The 19,207-nt window shown below is 49.5% G+C and overlaps 1 protein-coding gene across 1 annotated transcript in view; it reads right to left on the reverse strand.

The window, feature by feature from the left end:
* Nucleotides 1–767: 767 nt before the first annotated feature.
* Gxylt2 (glucoside xylosyltransferase 2) overlaps nt 768–19,207 on the reverse strand; it is a 58,973-nt gene continuing 40,533 nt past the window's right edge. The window contains exons 4-7 of the mRNA XM_077106253.1: nt 13,580–13,831; nt 12,293–12,416; nt 4,491–4,663; nt 768–1,043 (exon numbers count right to left, since the gene is read on the reverse strand). Coding sequence (XP_076962368.1) covers nt 861–1,043; nt 4,491–4,663; nt 12,293–12,416; nt 13,580–13,831 — 732 coding nt within the window. The 3' untranslated portion in view covers nt 768–860. The remainder of the gene's footprint in view (nt 1,044–4,490; nt 4,664–12,292; nt 12,417–13,579; nt 13,832–19,207) is intronic.

Consider the following 19,207-nt stretch of genomic DNA (forward strand, 5'->3'; position numbering starts at 1 on the left):
AAGAGATTCCTGGGTCCGTGCAATTACTGAATTTCCTTCCAGAAATTACTGTTGCATAGACATTTCTCATGATTTAGTCCTCCACAAATGTGAGCAATTTTCTTGAGAAACGCCCTCAGATATATGCCTCATCCTTGAACATTGCCCAGTCAGTTGAGATCCGAATGCTTCTTCCAGATACATTCGAGTAAAGTGCTGTAAACATAATCATCTTGTCTGACTTTTTAGTCTCCTACATAAAAAATCTCAGCATAGGGGCCACTGTTACTGAGATTCCCTGTTGTAAATATGAGTTACAATGGAAAATCAGACATAGAAAATAAGAAAAAAAGGTTTAAAAAAAGTAGGGTGGTGGGAGGGCTGGAAGGAGGTACATTAAAATGGTGACCATCTTTTCCACTGGTTGGTGGGACGACTAACCTAATCTTGATTTGGGACCCTAGACCTATACTCTGAGGTCTGTTTGTTTGCCTCATAACTACGGATGACTTTTATAACAAGGGGTGAGGGTGCCAATTGCATAGAAGGAGGCTGGGGATCATTAGATGCCACTGAAATGGCCTCACACACTAGCCGAGAATCGGGAGGCTCTGGAAAGTTCCTTTCCACAGCCAGCCGGACCTGCTGGAACACTGTTACCTGCACAGTAGTAGGGTTTTTTTTTTTTTTTTTAAAGAGATAAATAGGATTTTAGAAAACATTAAAGGCATGTTCCCTTTTGGGGGCAACTAATTTAGCAAAACGTAATAAGCCTTTTAATACCCAACAGTCATGAAGCACCATTAAAAGTATTCACACAGAAAAGATCTGGGCACTTCCTTGGCCACAGAAGCCTGAGGGCCCGGAACTCGAGGAGATGGTCAGTGCGTGTGGTCAGGGCCCACGTGGATGATGACGTGCTTCTCATAGGCTCTCCTCATGGTTTTCTCGATTTGCTTCAGGAAAACTTGTGGGATCCGTCCACAGAGAGTGTGCACCGTCTCCAGGAACTTGAGCTGGAGAGGGTAGTACATGGACTGAAAGAGGTTGTCTTGAAAGGGAAACTGAAAGATGATAAAACAAAGAAGTCTATTTTAGTCACAAAAATGCCATTTAAAATACAAATCATGCTGACTAAAACCGACCCAGGGATTGACTATCCGCGCCAAGGTCCAGGTTTGTGTATTCATAGGCTTAGTGAAAGGAACTGCAGGACCTAGATTCAGATCTGGTCTACTGTGCAACCCCAAGCACTCACTGAACCTTGCGGACTGCGTGTCTCCATCTCTTAAAAACATACATATATGATTCACTGGGTCCTTAAAGCGCCTAGAACCTGAAGACAACGCCTGTGTCTTAGGACAGAACCCTTTACACACAGTGTGTTCACGCTGAGGAGGGGCAGAACAAAAGCAGGTGCTCGAAATCCACTGGGCCTTATCTACTGAATTCTTATTTTTTCCTTTGAAGCAATCTTAACAAGCTTCAAGGTATGTGTAGGATGACCTCAGAAAGTCCAGGGTCCAGCAAGGACTGGTGTGATTCATGGCCCTCCACTTTACGGTAGTAATTCGTATTTCACGTCTGAGGGTTTGTTTTTTTGTCTTGGATTTGAGCGCTCCTGTTTTCCTACGGGATGTGTCCATGAGCAGGATTTTCCAAAAGAAATCGTACAGACTACTTAGTCACGGGCATATGTCAAAATTCACCCCACTCCTGTTGAAAGGGAAAAGGCCGCTAGCAGACCCAGACAAAGCTTCATTCTTAGCAAGAACATTTCATGTGAAAAGACTTGAGAGGACAGATGGAAGAAAAGAACGGTTAAAGGGCAGGACATCTTGCCCGACAGCATCGTGTGTGGGCTTCGGTTTCCCAGAACAAGCCTCAGTGCCCTTCAAGTTCATCAGAAATGTTGCTCCAGCATGTTTATCAGAATGCACTTCCTTCCCGGAGGGAGGTGATGACTGACACAGAACAGGAGTGCACGGGCCCAGGTCAGGGCTGGGACACTCTGTTCTTCAGCGGCATGGTCTATGCCACTGCTGCACCCTTGAGGTGGGCAGGACTGCCCCTGTCCATCACCGTGTCCCCAACCAGCGGAACAGCAGGTGGACCTGGAGTGCTCCTGGACTCCTCTTCCCCGCGCCCCTCGGCCCACCCCTCAGCAAGTCCTGAAGCACCAGCTGGACAGTCAGCCAGAGCAAGGCCCTCCCTCTGCGTCCCTCCCGCGAGCCCCTGCTGCGGACCCTCCCTGAGAGGTGCAGCCCAGGTACAGAGGGCCTGTGTCTTCCGCTCCCGCGCCCCTCCACCAGGCTGACTCAGGGGTGCTTCCCAACATAAACCGGAGCCCCCCACCTTCTGGCAGGGCTTCCCATTGCCACGAGGAGTCCAACTCCTCCCTGCTCTTAGAGGCCCAAGGTGACCTGGGACTCTTCCCATTCTGGACATGTGGGCGCCTCCCAGTCCTTTGGGCACATGGAATTCCTTCCTGCCTGGGGACTCAGCCCTGGTCCTTCTGCTTAGCAGGACCTCCTCTGGGTTCCCATCACCCAGGTCTCCATCTGACCAAGTCCCAGGATTGGCTGAGGTCCCTGCTAGTGGAAGAGTCTGCCCTATTGCTGACATTCGTCAGGTGGTGTCCTAAAAGCTGAAAACTGTCATCTTGCTGGGTTCTCACGACCTTCTCCTGAGGTGGCTCATCAGCATAATGATCTCCACTGCACAGACAAGGATTCTGAGGCCGTAGGCTGAAAGCACAGTTAAGGATTGGCCACTGGAAAGGGACAGAACAGGAACTGGAGCCTGTGTGTCCAGGCCCACGGCCAGGCTCTGACCCCGACCACAGGCATAGCACCATGGCCGGTGGGAGGGAGGACACTCTTAGGATGGACCGTGGCTGTGTGCACTCACACTGCCATCTGGGGTTTTCTGGATTCAAAGGCCTGAGTGAAAATTGTTTTTAGGCCCAACTGAGGAGCATCACGGAGTGAGTTGGTGGAATTATTTATGAAACTAGATTCTCTGCCTCTTTCTGACCCCTGAGAAAACAGACGAGATGAGCTGTAACCCAAGCAGCACAACTTCCTGGCCCAGGCCAGGGTGATGGGCAGGAGAAAGCTGAGGGGCCCTGGCTGCGAGCTGCCTGCTTAGCAAGGCCACTGCGCCCGGCCCTGGACTCAGTGTTTGGATAACCACACGTGAAAACACCCCTGAGTTAGGACAGAGGTCTGATGCAGCTGAGTCGCCTGGCCCTTGGAGTTCTCCGGTGGTGTCAGGTAAAATGCCCTCTCACATACACACGGTGTGTCGCCACGTCCTGCCGCACTCCTGCCAAGGCCTGTTTGTGAAATCCTGGGCCCTTAAGAAGAAGTCTCTGTGAGGCCTGTTAGGGTGGGCAGGCTTCGGGAAGGGGGACTAGAGAGACTATAGACTTTGTGGACTCGCAGTCTCTCTCACAAGTGGTCATCTCTGTGCCAGCCATGGTGGCTCAGGCCTGAGCCTGGTGATTCAGGAGGAAACCGTATGAAGTTCAGATTTCAGCACTACTGAATGATCTCATCAGGATGTGGGGACAGCCATTCACCTGTTCACTCTCTGGCTGCTTTGGTGCCACAGCAGCCCAGGTGACTTTTTTTTTTTTTTTTTTTTTAAGGTACTGAGGATTGTACCACTTTTACTTTGAAACAGGATCTTGCTAATGATCTTGCTAAGTTGCCTAGGCTGGCCTCCAACTTGTGATCCTCCTTCCTCAGCCTCCTGAGTAGCAGGGGTCACAGGCGTGAGCTTTGGCTCTGCAGCGGTCAGGCCTCCGCCCTGGGCCATCCATGCAAACACTCAAATCATGGAGGCCACCTTACCAGGGGCCGTGGCTCTGCCACTTCTCTCCACGTTGGCTCCGTGCCTTTGCACTCTGACCTGCTTCTCCTTTCCTCCCTCCATCCCTGGCTCGTGGGTCCATGAGATGTAAAAGCCTCTGTCTGGGGCTCCCTGGCAGTGGGAAGGCTCCTGCCACCTCTGTGGCACCCCCCGACCCTGGCCCTGGGCCCTTTGGTGGGAAAGGACAAGCCCTCTCGCACTGTTGCAGGTGGGTGAACACCGGCCTGCTGCCGCCTCCCTTGAGCTCCGTCCTAACTGTCCCCCTGGACTCCCGACTGCTCCAGGGCTTAGAGCTGGCAGACAGGAAACACTGGACTGGAACCAGGTAGTGCCATCTTATTTCTCCTGGGTCGTCTTTACCCTATCCTGGGACCCCTCCCAGGGCAAACGGCACAGGAGTTCTCTTTTGATATGAGATTTCCTCCCAAAGTGAATTTAAGTCAGAAACGATGAGAGACTCATGTGGAAATATCAAGTCAGGAGCAGATGCAGTTATGGTCCTGGGGACAAGGGGATTTGGTGATGTGGTGGCTGGGGGGTGGGGAACTGGTGAAACCCCAGGCTCTGGGAATGTCTGCACTGAGAAGGGCCTGGCGACCACGGGCAGTGCACGCGGGCTCAGCAGTGCCACTTACGTCCCGCATGGCCTCGTAGAGCGCCTTGAAGGTGGGCTGCTTGTCATCGTGGTAGACGCCCCGGTTGCCATGCAGGACCGACACGCCCTCGCGCTCAGCCTCTCGGCAGTTGCTCCCGTACATGCAGTGATCCGGCCGGTAGTTCCACTGGCAGGGGAACAGGTAGAGGCGCTCTGTGGAGACAGGGGCAAGCGACAGTCTGCTCAGTCCCCCCCCCCCCCCGCTGCTCACCGGCCCATCAGTCGGCGTCCCCAATGGCTGCGCCATTCTTACAGGCACGGGGGCGACTGCGACTCAGACCAAATTTCAGCAAACCTGAGAACATCCTCAGATCATGAACTGAAGTTACACCCACTAATGACCATGAGAGTTTCATCCAAAACAATGGAAGTCAAATCAGGGCACCAGACAGCCTGGCCCAAGTCCCAGTCACCCATGTCCTTGAACTCATGTCCACATCTGCAGAGTGGAAATAGCAGGGCTTCCCTCTGATTTTTGTTTTTCTTTGTACCAGGGATTGAACTCAGGGGTTCTCGACCACTGAGCCACCTCCCCAGCCCAATTCTGTATTTTATTTAGAGACAGGGTCTCACTGAGTTGCTTAGTGCCTCGATTTTGCTGAGGCTGGCTTTGAACTCGTGATCCTCCTGTCTCAGCCTCTTGAGCCGCTGGGATTACAGGCATGAGTCACCGTGCCCAACAGTTTATCCCTCTGATTTTGACAATTGAATTTTTTAAATACATGGAAAATGTTTAGCAGAGGGTCAAGCACATAGCAGTACTCAGTACTGTTGGCAGCTTGATCAACTCATTTCTGCGGGTGGTGCTGGGGTTCGAACCCAGGGCCACATGCTTACTCAGCAGGTGCTCTTCCCCTGGCTCCATTCCCAGCCCTAGAACCAACTCCTAGGAAAGATTTTGTGAAATGGACAGACCCACTCTCAATGGAAGCCAGGATTCCTCTTTAGATGAAGCCCTCCTCTGTGTGTGCACGTGTGTGTGAGTGTGCATCTCCAAAGCCTCCCCCAGGACAAGCATGTGCACAGTGCTCTGTGTGTGCACACGCGTGTGAGTGTGCATCTCTGAAGCACGCTGGTTCACCTTTGGAAGACTCTTCCCCAACCGGGTCTTGCCACCATTAGGTACAGGGAGGCTGCTACTGGCATCTGCTCTGCTGCTCTAAGTATCCTATAGGGGACAGGGATGCTGTCATGTCCTACAGTGAACACAAGAGCGCCCACAAGAGCTGGAGTGCGACACTGAGACTGCCCCTCTAATCCTACTGGACATGAGACTCCCCCTTGCTGACTGCAGTTATTATGCGAATGGCAGCAAGTTCCTGAGCCTGAGCTGCCAGCTCCCAGGCCTGAGGCCTTTCAGGCTGAGGCCTGAGTAGCAGGATCAGATCGCAGCTCTCTGCAAGGGCATCACTGAGGGTGAGGAGGGCCCTGTGAGCCCAAGGAAGGGCTACAGCCAATCAACCCTGGTGGACGTGCTTCTTCCGGGGCCGATGGCCTCCCTCCCCACGGAGGGGACCACCTTTAAGAGGCACAGTGGCACACACCTGTAATCCCAGCAGCTTGGGAGGCTGAGGCAGGAGGGTCAAAGTCAGCCTTAGCAATTTAGCAAGGCCCTAAGCAACTCAGTGAGACCCTGTCTCTAAATAAAATACAAAATAGGGCTGAGATGTGACTCAGTGGTGGAGTGCCCCTGAGTTCAATCCCCAGGACCCACCCTCCAAAAACAGATTACTTACAGAAGGCTCCAGTATGGACACCAGAGAACCAAGGACCAGCACCCCCCGCCCCCGCCTTGCAGACCATGTATATTTCTGCAGCTTGGTGTTTGACTGGCCAGAGGCATCAGGACCCTCCCAAACGCCTCATGGCACACAGCACCCGCTCTCTTCTTCCCGGAGACGCCATTCCCCCTCGCTTGTCCCTCCCTTACCCCCACACTGCAGGTTCACAGTCCGCGAGTGTGGTGGCCACCTTCAAGTCACAATCCCTAGATCTGAACCCACAGTTCTGTCCCCTGTGGGGCCTTTCTGTGTTTACTGCAAGGGTGGATGTGAGGACCGGAGGGACGAGAAGCCCAGCGGTGCCCAGCGACTTCCTCCGTGACCTGACGGTCCACATCAGCCACAACGGACACCTGCGTGGGCATTTGAATGGAACCTGCTAAGGTTCCCAGCTTCACAGATTGGTCTAGAACCCATCTCTGCTTTTATCAATCCATTGACTGAATCAATCAACATCTGCTGAGTGCCCACTGTGCAGGCTGGGAACAAAGCAGATCCTGGGCAAGTCCAGCCCTGCCTTCTGGGAGCTTAGCACTGGTGAGGCTTTCGCTTCTGGCAAGCGCCTAGGACCTCGTGCACAAGGACACCTTTCTCCCACAGTGGCCTCTGTAGAGGCCCGGATCCAGTAAGGGGCACTGCGTGGCAGAAAGTAGAAATGGCCACGGCTTGGGAATCGGACAGATGTTGGTTCAAATTGGCTTCTACCCCCCGCTGGCTCTCTAACCTTGGTGTTATTGAGACACTTGGCTTCAGTTGAGGCCTGAATCCCCCCTGTCGGCTGTGACCTGGCAGCAGAGTGGCCGGGAACCGGCTCTGCGCTCAACCTCTGCAGGGTTGGAACACAGGACTCCACCACTGGTGGAGTCAATCCAAACACACCACGTGGCCTTTCCGTGCTTCAGTTTCATCCTCTGCAAAGTGGGGAGAAGCACAGACACCACCTGATGGGAGGTGGAGGGTGTTAAACACATGCTGGGAATAGGGGCCGGCACTAAGAAGCAGAGCACAAGAGGCGACACTACCTGTCACCACCGTCAGCGTCATCGTGAGGTGGTGGGCGTTAGGTTACTAGAAGGGGAAACCAGAGAACTTCAACTGAACGAGCCTGGACTACTTCCGAACAGAGTCTACCTGTGATAAATACTTATTCCAAATGCTCCTGGACACGCAGGTGGCCAGTCTTTCTTAACATTTTATAGGTCGCAGATCTGTCTAAGAGTCTAATGAAAGCTGTAGACCCTGACTTCGGAAAAATACAACTGGGAACATATATAGGCTCATAAAGAACATTTGCTTACAAGTTCAGGGATTTATAAATCTCATAAAGACCAGCTAAGAACCTCAGCTGTCGGATCTCAAATAGGAAACAGGATTCCAGACAGAATTCGATTCACATCTTCACACCTTGCAGAATCTCCCAGAACAACGCAAAACACACTGAGCGCACAGTCCACTCCAGCTTCGCTCCGTGCTCTGCTGCGGGGAACCAGGTTGGTGCGTGATAAGGAGCTGCTCCTGCCCCTGGGGCTTTATGCTCTTGGAGACGGTGCACAGTAGGAGCGAGATGAAGGGTGTTTTCAGTAGTCCTGGACGGAGAGCTCATCCCCAGGAGGTGAGGATGGAATTCTCACAGCCAACAACAGAGACTTGGAAGAACAGTCGAAGAGGACAAGATGGAGCTAAAATGCTTGGAAATCAGTGTGTGTATATTTGCAGTACTGGCCATTGAACCCAGGGACTCACAGATGCTAGGCAAGTGCGCTACCCTGAGCTGCATCTCCAGGCCTTTTACTTTTGAGTCAGGGTTTTGCTAAGTTGCTGAGTCTCACCTCAAACTTGCAATCCTCCTCCCTTAGCCTCCCAGGTAGCTGGGACTACAGGTGTGCGCCACCACACCCAGCTCAGACTGTGTTTTAGAAAAGACAAATGATCTTAGTTTTCCTGGGGCAAAGGTGAGCTCTTCAAATGGAGCTGGCAAAAGGAAAAAAGTTGTCTCGGGAATACATTGCCCTGTGCCATTCCCAACAGCCAAGTGGAACCAGCCCAGATGTCCGACAACACAAGAATGGATGAGGAAAATGTGGGACAGATACACAACGGAGATTTACTCAGCCATAAAGAAGAATGAAACTATGACATTTGCCAGCAAATGCATGGAACTGGACAACATCATGCTAAGTGAAATAAGCCAGACCCAGGAAGTCAAGGGTTGATGAACGTTTTGCCACAGACATGGAAGCTATAGAGGCGGGCAGAGAGAAAGGATAAAGAAAAGACGTCTCAGGGAAACAGAAGGGAGACAGATAGAGCCCAAGAAGGGACGGAGAGGAGGGGAGAGGGGAAGGCCTGGGAAGGACTTGCAACAGGGGCCACTTGGTGCTCTTCATATAACCTTCCTGTTACATAGTTGGGGCAAAATCTACCAAATCATGCTATATCTATGTACAAATGAACCACAATGAATGCAGCCTTTATATATAATCATAATTCATATATAAATATATATAAATAAAATTATAATGTTAATTAAATACCAATGAAAATAGGATCAGTAGACTAGAGCAAGCAGGGCATGACATTGATGAAATCATGTTACCTGAAGATACAGCTATGACGTCATGCACCCCCCCTAAGATGTATGATTATAATGTACCAATAAAAATTACTTTGAAAAAAGTAATTTTGCTCTAGCCTAAAATATTCGAAACATAGAAACCTATGTAAGGATGCAAGTAATTAACTTCCATTCTAGTTTGTGAAGCAAAAGAGAATGAGTTTGTTCCTTCGAGAGGAGATGAGGAAGCTCATCCAGTGGAGGTGGCGCTGATGTGGGCAGGAGGGAGGGCAGCTCCGGCCGTCTGGGCTGGGACTGAGCAGTGCAGGTGAACCAGCCTTGGCTGCTGTTTTGCTCTTGGGCTCCAGAGTTAAGCTCACAGGAGACGACCCGACTGGTTTAGCAGGAGCCGCAGGGAGGGCAGGGCGCGAGGACTGCATGCAGTGGCGGAAGAGAAATTCCCTCGAGTCACTAGAAGCAGAGGGAAATCCACTGTGGCAGTTAAGGGTGACAGATGCGTCCCTTATTCACAGCCCCACCTTGCAGGGGTTACACTGTGAGATCCCCATTTTGTCGGGGACGGAAAGACAGAGGGGGCTAAGGCAGTGTCATGGAGAGGGCTGAGGGCGGAACCCCCTGCAGATCAGCTAGCCAACCCCGGAGCGCACCAGGGGAGTTCCTTAGCACGTGATCCATAACCTGCTCTGAAATGGGCTTATTGTAGGCCTGGTTCTCAGGGCTGTCAAGGTCTGATGTTTAAAACAGACAGCTCAGGTGGACTTACTCACTGCTGAAGGAATAACACCACGCATGACTTTAAAATCCCAGACCCCCAAAAGCTCCAACCTCCGTCACATACCAAAAGTCCTTTCAAAGCCGACCTACCTGGAGCCCTGGGTCTTGGTGTCTCTCTCTCAGTTTTATGCGAAGGAGCTCGTGAACTTCTGTGCGCGCGAGACCCTGGGGCTCCCAGGCCCACACTGGCCTCCGGGGCTCGGCCAGGGCAAAGCCCTGTGGGTCGGCTGCTCCTCACATTCCGGTTCCTTTCTGTTCACACCCGACCCCTTCTACCTCATGGCACCATGGTCACTGAGAGCCACCGTGCCAACAGGCCAGGCTGCTGGTTGCACTGTCCCAGCGTTCATTTTTGTGAAGCCCTTTCCTGGAACTCAGCTCTCCCAGTCTCCTCTTTTCTTCTGGAATGCACCTTGTTCCAGAAAAGGGCGGCTCATTCTTCCAAGAAGACGTTTCTTGTTATGCAATCTAGGGGGCCCTCCCCCTTCCAGCCCAGCGGCCTCTCCTTAGCGCCTCATTTGTTCCTTCATGTCACCACCAGACCGTCAGTGGTTCCAAAGGACAGGGCAAGTTCCATGACAGCAGGACCTGCGCTTCTGCTCTCTGATGCCACATCCCAGCACCTACCCAGTGGCGGGCGCCCAGTAGGTTCTCAAAAAATAACCCTGGATGAATGAATGAAGTGGAGCTTGTGCCTCGTCCTTCCTCCTGCTTCTCTTCTGCTCCTGGCTGCGGCCTCTTTCCCTCCATTGGCCCTGCCCCTGCCCTCCTTTCTCTCACTTCCACTAATTCAACCCCAACTCTGAAGACCAACTTCCCTGAAGGTGCTGAGCCTCTCACCAGGAAGGACAGAAAGTGGAGACCACCCCTTGTCCCAGACCTGGCACCTCCCACTCTTCTCTCTGCTCTGTCTCAGGGCTCGTGAACTTCCCAGATGCCCCACGCTGGGTTTCCCTGAACCGTCCTGCTGTGAAGCCATCGGCTGTGTCAGCCCCAGAGTACGGCCCTCACTGCCACCCGATGCTGGCTCCTGGGGACTGCACATCCATCCTGGCAGGAGGAGAGCAAGGCTTAAATAAGGCCACTGGGGAGAGCTGTCCCCTCCTGCCTCCCTCAGGTCGTGCACTCAGCTCACGTCAGCCTGTGATGGTCACAGGATGCCCGCCCTTCTGCCCCCTTTGGCAGAGCTCTCCTGCTGCCCCTCTGGCTGGGTGCTCCACCTGGTCATCTCTACCTGGTTGGGGTCATTTTCTTCCCTGCCCACAGCCCACTTTTCTGGAAATGGCCCTGGAAGAAGAAGCAGATCTAAGTGGTCACCTTGAGAGGGAAATGTCACAAGGCTGCATGGCTGGTCCCTATTGACTGGACTGAGATGGGTCTGCATAGTAGGTCTCATGTCAGACTTACAGCCTCCACAGAACTCTGCTCCGACTCAAACTCCCCTGTCAGGATGTGAGCTCAGTCTTCCTCCCTGGAAGGAGCCGCCTGCCCCAGGGGTCCTGTGGGAGAAGCCACCTGCAGGGCCCCAGGGGCTTCGGCCGACTCCTCTTGAGCCAGTTTATTACCCAGCATTGCAATTACATCCCCACAGCCTTTTACTCTCTAATTATAGCAAGAGTTCTAAAACATTTTTACCTAATGAGTTTCAAACACATTTTAAAAAGCGGTGTCACTGGCTACAGGAGACACTAATAACAAAGGCACTCCAGCTGGGCCTCGGGTTTATGTGGCTGCTTCATCCACACCAACCCAAGCGGCCGTCACATGAATGTGCATTTCCAGAGTCGCAGCCCATGCTGCCTCCCTCTCTCCTTCCTGGGGGTAAAGGTGACACATCTTATTTTCATATGTTGTTGGTATGGGTCACACACGGTGCTCGAAGACCACGTAAATGGAGGGAAACGGACAGTGGGAGGGACATTGCTGGATTCCAGTTAGAGGCTCCGGGGTGGAGTGTGAAACAAGATCAAAGTTGGCCAACAAGGAACAGGAGTGCACCCCGTGGGGATCTAAAACTTGGTGACTTACTTCACCTGCCTGGAACCAGGATTCGGAACCAGCTTCAAAATCACTTTATGATATTTTTACTCAGGGGATCTAGGTACGAGTAGGGAAGCCATTAAACTCAGCTGGTTCCGCGATCATTAAAGACAGGGGACTCACGTCTAATTGCGAAGCTCCTTTCGATGGCCTTTGAAGAGCATTTACTCACCAATCTCGTCCTCAAATAGTCTGCAATGGGCTGAGGGTTTCTGGGAAGGGAACCGTGAGGACCCTTTGGATGCCTCAGGAGAGGAAGATGGGCAGCAAGTTTATGTCACGTACTTGTAGCACACATGGGCATACACCCCATTGCCATTTCGACCTGTGCATCCTTCTGACTGACTTCTTGGAAGAGTGGTGACGCAGAGTGGCAAAGACAGTCCCTCAAAAGGGAGGCCCGTGTTGGAGACCTCAACATCTGCTCTTCTGTGCTGGAGCTGAGGTTCCTCTTCCACCGGACACCCAGGGGGGAGATGGAAGGGCAGGAGCAGGGGACACAGCCCCTCTGCCACTCGGGCCCAGTCAACAGCAGCCAGACCCGGGGTATCTCTGTGGAGCCAGGTGGGCGTCCCTCCTCTCCCCACATGACCTTTGTGAACGAGGACCTACCTGGGTTGAAGTAAAAGATGATATTTAACAAGTCCTGGTCCCCCCACGTGATGGCGTTCCTGTACGCCTGGTACAGCGGGTACAGCATGTCCTCCCAAGCCAGGCCCGTCGGAGTCATGCTGTTCTGGAAGAGAGGACACCATCAGAGCAGCTGAGGCGGAGCCAGGGGACCGTGTCCACTGAGAAGCAGGGGAGGGGACTGCTTTTCTTTCCCTCCCAGGACAAAGCACAGAGGGCTGCTGATAGCCTCGGGCCCAGGACAAGGCAAAATCAGGGCTGCAGGGTGTCGGCTTCCCGGATGGACACACGGATGCTGATGGACCCGGAGCTGGACCGCGGACCTGCCGCTTCTATTCTGAAACCCATGCCTGACACTGAACCTATTTCTTAGGCTTATTTCTTGTCTCTGAAGTACAGAAGCAAAGCACAGATAGCAAAATTGTGGTATCTTAACTTAAACAATTATTGACTCTTAAATGTGACATATTATATATCTAATTATTACACAGAGATAAAAATTCAAAAAGTAAGAATATTTCTTTCACTATCCTCCTCCAAATCTCATTCCCAGTTTCCCCAGAAGCATCCACAATGAACAGTTAACAGTCTAGGTGTTCTGGAAACTTCTAAGCCATCAACATGAGCACCCTACAGTGCCATGATATGCTTGCTACATGTAGGTTTTTCTCACTTGGTTCTTTTTAAAGATCTTATTATCTCACTTATACACTAACCTATCCTTTTTAAATGTTTTTCAGGGCCGGGGACCAGTCACAGAGCCTTGTGCAGTCTAGGCCAGGGCCCTACCACCACCGCTGAGCTCTATGCCAGCCATAATTAACTTTCTTTTTAATCTGAGGATAATTGTTTTTACTGTTTTTTTTTTTTCTGATGTTATTTAGGTGCTTTCCAGTTCTTTCCTAGGATAAAATATGAGACCACAAACACCCCTGTATCACTATCTCTGCATACTCATGTCAACATGTGGCTAGAGTGACCCCCAAATTTTTTTGCATGGCTTTGGAAGCCTTGGATATGCACAGAGTTCAGAAATGCCACAGCATATCCCTGGGCGGGAACTGTAAAAGCAACACATTCCATAGCCATCTGGGCTTTCCCCAAAGAGACAAAGACCCTATAACTTTCCAGATTAAACCCTTTCCTCTAGGGACGTCCACCCGTACCTGCAGGCCACCTGCCACATTCCCTGAATCAGCGCATGGACGGCCCAGGCATGTCGCGATCGACAACTCCCAATCTGTCAAAGAAATTGCAAAGCACTCTTACCTTGAACTGGGTACTTCTGATCCGAGTTAGATTCATCAGCATGACCCCTGAATTGACTCCCGCAGAGCCATAGAAGGGGTGGCGAGCAAAGCGGCTATACCAGCCGATCTTGGGGATTTCATGCTCTGGGGCCATGGCTGCGAGCTGGGTGGAGTTGAACTGCCGCAGAAGCTTCCAGATGTCATCGACAGGTCTCAGAAAGAGGACGTCAGTGTCCACGTAGAGGAGCGAGTCCACATCCTTTAAAATCACCTTTGGGTGGAAGGGGGACAAAACAAAAACCATCATAAAGGAAGTGGCCTGATAAGAAGAGTGTCACCAATGTTCACTGCAAAGTGCTGAATTCGAGAAAAGGCACCAAGCTTAGCTCCTGTCCTCCCCTTCTCTTGTGATGGGAGGGGTAAGTGTCAATCAAGGAGGAGGCTTAAGGTGATTCTTGATCTAGATTGGCCCAATTCTAGGACCTCAGATCATATCTGATAAGGGCTGAATGTCCCAGGGGTTGAAAACATGAGCAGCTTACTGGGGTTCTCTTACTGAGCTTCTCACCAGTCTTTCTCAGTTTTTCCCTGGAACAGTCAAACACTGGAAAACTTTTTTTTCCTTTAGTTATCGTTGGACACAATACCTTTATTTCACTTATTTATTTTTACGTGGTGCTGAGGATCAAACCCAGGGCCTTGCATGTGCTAGGCGAGCGTCCTACCGCTGAGCCTCAACCCCAGCCCCAGGCCTTAGAAAACTTGAAGTGGACAACCCATAAACCAGTTTCTGCAAGTTTTTTTACAGGTCTGTCTCTGGCTCCATTTCTTCCATGTTGATGGATGTGGCGCTGCACCTTTTAAAATACATTTTCAGCTAGGATTTGGATTTAGGAATAGGCCAAAGAAGTCATTGGCCAGCTTTGTTGGTAGATTAGGGCCTGGCAAACTTTTTCCTGTAAAGGCCAGACAGCAAGCATTTTAGTCTCAAGTCTGCCGCTGGAGCAGGTGGGCAACACTGACCACATGTCGAGGAACTCGAGTGGCTGTGTTCCAATAAACCTCACCTGGGGACACTGAGACTTGACTTTTATATCATCTTTAGATGTTGCAAAATATTCTTTTTGAGTATCCATTTTCATCCAGTTGACATGTAAAAGCCCTTCTCTGCTCATGGCCTGGAGTTCGATGATGAGGTTGTCGCAGGTAGTAAAAGTCAGCCTCCCTGGGTGTGTTCTTGTGAGCCAACGGCTTAGTTTCCAGAGATTCCCCCTGAGGTTCCAGACTTCAAAGTCTTAGTTAGTGACCCGGCATTCGCCCTTTTTGTCCCCCAAACCTAGGAGTAGTTTAACCCCGGAAGGAACTGAATCTTCTAGGATCCCGGGCCTCACTTCATCCTAACCCCATAACAACACATGTTGCAGACTAAATGCTTGTGTTACCCCCAGATTCACAGGCTGAGGCCCTGACCTCAAATGTGGCGGCATTTGGCGATGGGGCTTCAGACAGTGGTTAGTGTTAGTCCAGTCACCAGGGTGGGGCTGCCGTGATGGTATTGGCATCCTTATGAGACCATGCAGCAGAGGACCTGCGTCTCTCTACCAAGTGAGGACAAAAGGTGAGGCTGCCATCTGTGAGCTGGGATAACCCTTTCCCCAACCCAACACTCCTGGCGCCTTAGTCTCAGACTTTCTGCCTCCAGAATGGTAAAGAAATAAATTTCTGTTGTCAAATCACCCAGTCTGCGGGGGGAGGTACTGAGGATTAAATGCATGCTAAGGCAAGCACTCTACCACACAGCTGTGTGGCCAGCCCTTTCTATGTCACTTTGAGACAGGGTCTTGCTAAGTTTCCCAGGCTGGTCTCCAACTTAGGATCCTCCTGCCTTAGCGTCACGAGTCGCTGGGATTACAGAATACCGCTCCTGGCCAATCTGCTATATCTTATTATGTTATGGCAAGCTAAGCAGGCCAAGATAATACTTCATTGGGATTTCCAATATTGAAAATGGATGGGCTGGGGATGTGGCTCAAGCGGTAGCACGCTCGCCTGGCATGCGTGCGGCCCGGGTTCGATCCTCAGCACCACAAAGATGTTGTGTCCACCGAAAACTAAAAATAAATAAATATTGAAAAAAAAAATGGATGAGTGCAGGTACTGTATGATACAGGTATCATAGGAATTTCAGACTTGAGTAATTTCAAAGTCTACACGATTAGCCACAGGATTTATCTTTCATCAATTAAAGCAATGAATTTTACAAATCAATAAAATGATACTAAAAATAATGATCATCCACATTTCATAAATGAAAATTATCTTAATAGCTATCTTAACAACTTGAAGATCCATTCAGATATAGGATAAATTCTGTAAATTGAATACACATATCTTTTAAAAAATCTGCCATGTTCTCTTATTTTTTTTTTCTTGTTTTTCCATGGAAAGGTAAAATCCTTGCTGACTTTTTTTTTTTTTTTTTTAGTTATAATTCCAGAGTACTGTGGAGGAAGGGCAAATTATCTATGAAAGTATTAATAAATAACTTATATTTTCTTTTTGTGGTACTGGGGACAAACCAAGGATCTCATGCATGTTGGCAAGTGCTCTATCACTGAGCTTCATGCCCAACCATAAATACATGTTATTTATACATATAATTATTTTTTAATATATGATAATTACATATCATATGTAAATGCAATTATGATATCTTGCATACCTAAGGGCTCAGTCTCCTGTCCACCTTATTTCGTAGGTGAAGAATCCAAAATGTGCCTTCCAAAGACATGAAGAATTGTTGGGCTGAAGACAACCAAGGCACAGGGAACTCTCTGCACCCTCCCCGCCCCTCCCAGCCTGTGTGCCTAGAAACAGGACAGAGATTTACAAAAAGAACTGGTCTTTCTATCTTCCCCCTCCTTTTTCTGCCTAAAGAGAGGATGTAGTAGGGCAAGCATATAACCCCGGAGACTCTGGAGGCTGAGGCAGGAGGATCACAAGTTCATGGGCAGCTGCAACAACTTAGTAAGACCTTGTCTCAAAATAAAAAATAAAAAGGGCTGGGATGTAGCTCAGTGGTTAAGTGGTTCAGTCCCTGCTACCTGCCCTCACCAAAAAAAGATGGGGATGAGAATTCTGTTTCACCCCCCTTACCAGCTCAAAGTGCACGGGATCCCAGGGTGGACTTTACTCCCTAGGTGTCTCCCACGTACTGCCCTGCCCATGGCACGTCTCTGAGTTTCACTGCTCTTTATGGGGTGTGCTAGACACTAGGCCTGAACCCTGAGCTACTTTCCTCCCAAGTCATGGAGCTGCGCAGGTTCTAAACTTGCTGCTGCTTCTCCGGGTAGCTGTCATTTGTCACAGGTGTCTGCCCGGACTACACACTATGAGCATGGGTGTGTGGGGGTGGGGGAGGATTACATTTTCTCCCCTTCACTGGGAAGGAAATTTAACTACAGAAAAGTGTTCTGTCCAGTTCATGTATCAAATAATTTCAATGACTGCTGGATTTTAGAAAACAAAAAGCCCCACAAACTCCATTACCCACAGGTTATAGCAAAATAAAGTCATTTTCCAGAATGTGTTAAAGGGAACAAGAGAACTCATGCTATTAAAAAGAAAAAGAAAGAAAGCTAATTCTGAATTAAAGAATTAGAAGAGAAGAGAAAGTTATTTTAACCCTAGTGAGACAGTATAAATTTCTCCTTAAGGCCAATTACCTAGTAAGGCCTGAATAAAAGCATATAATGCTTTAATCAATTAAGGGCTGTGCAGAAATATACACAACGAAGTTCAAGCTCACTGACTCGATTATTTGAATATTCACTTGCCCCCTCACCCAAGGCATAGTCAGAGACTTAATTAGGAAAGCAGACACATTCAGGGAGCATTGGCCATCTCAAGAGTGAGAAGCAGCAACCTCTTTGGTCTCAGGTGGTTGTTACTGTTAATACTTCCTCCAATAGAATAAATGAGATTACCACCTCACATCCAAACCAAAGGGAAGAAAACGGAACGTGAAGAAATTCCGGAACAGGAAAACTTAAAAGATGGAAAGCATGGGGTATTATAACATGAGATAACAAGGTCACAGGCAAGGTGTTTACTCAGGAGGGAGAAACCTATCAGTCTGCATCAGAAATTAAGAAAATCACAACAATTTAGAACAGGTTTTTTTTTTTTTTTATTTTGTTTTTGACACAGGGGCATTCTACCACTAAGCTACACCCCCAGCCCTTTTTTAAACTTTTAAATTTTGAGACAGGTTCTTGCTAAGTTGCTATGGCTTTGCTAAGTTGCTGAGGCTGGCCTCGAACCACTGATTTCTTGCTTCAGCCTCTCAAGTCTCTGGGATTATTACACCACCATTCCTGGCAGGTAAAATTTTTATTTACCCAACATCTTATTATTTCACATATGAATTGCTTCCTTCTTTTTTCTTTTTTAATTATGAGCAACGCTACAATGGGATTTTCTTCAGGGAAATTTTACACTCAGGTGTGTCTGAAATGCATTAAGATAAGGAGGCTTTTCATTGTGACACTATCATATAAAAACTTGAGAGCAACCTGAATAGTCGACAGTGGGTGGGTGAATAAATTATGGTCAATCTGCACAATGGGACACTGTACAGATATAAAAATAACAAATGAATCTCTATGTATGGATATGGGAAGATCTAAAATATACTGTGGCATTTCTTTTTCTTTTTAACAGTAAATTTCCATGTGGTTCAAAAATGAAAATACCTGAAATCAAGTTCATTGATGAGTTATTCTTCCTGGGCTCTCAGCTGTCAGGCCCCCCTTAGAAGCAGCCAGTGTTATTGGACATCGTTCCCAGCACGTTTCGTGCATGTCAGAATAAACAGCTCTGCATGTGCAGTCTCTTTGTGGGGGGTACAAGTGTGACTCAGCATGCACAATGTCACCAGGCTCCACACGTAGGAAGCCTCCCATTTCCGTGATAGCAAGTTCATGTGTCACGTTTACGTCTGGGCAGTGTTCCACTGTGTGGGTCAACCACGAGTCCCCCAGCCACCCACGGTGGAGTATTTCGGTCGCTCTGAAGGTTTTATACGACAAACAATGTCACGTTGAAAGTCCTCCTATATCTTGATATATTTCAGATATACCTGAACATAAAAATAAAGCAACTAAAAAGATAATTGCTAGGTCAATTATAATTTCCAAAAATATGAGCACAAAATTTAGTTACTCAGTCCCCAATACATGCATTTGTAAATTGGATAATGTAAAACTCCCTCCTCAGAAGAGAAACAGCAGAGGTGTCCCCAGCACTGTTCACCAGCACAGCGATGGCCATGCTCTGGAGGGCTGCTCACAAATAGGTGCTCCCCAGAGGGTCCTGGCCCGATCATTCCTGTTAGGGAGTCTCCCACTGACCTTGCCCTGATGGCCTGGGCTGGGCTCAGGCACCATGGCCAACACGCACGGAGCACTGTGGGTCACCTGAAGAACACCCTTTTTTTTTAGAATTTTTCAACATTTACTTTTTAGTTCTCGGCGGACACAACATCTTTGTTTGTTTGTGGTGCTGAGGATCGAACCTGGGCCGCACGCCTGCCAGGCAAGCACGCTATTGCTTGAGCCACATCCCCAGCCCCTGAAGAACACTCTTG

This window comes from Callospermophilus lateralis, chromosome 20 (assembly GCF_048772815.1).
Source record: "Callospermophilus lateralis isolate mCalLat2 chromosome 20, mCalLat2.hap1, whole genome shotgun sequence".
In the NCBI taxonomy this organism is placed as follows: Eukaryota; Metazoa; Chordata; class Mammalia; order Rodentia; family Sciuridae; genus Callospermophilus; species Callospermophilus lateralis.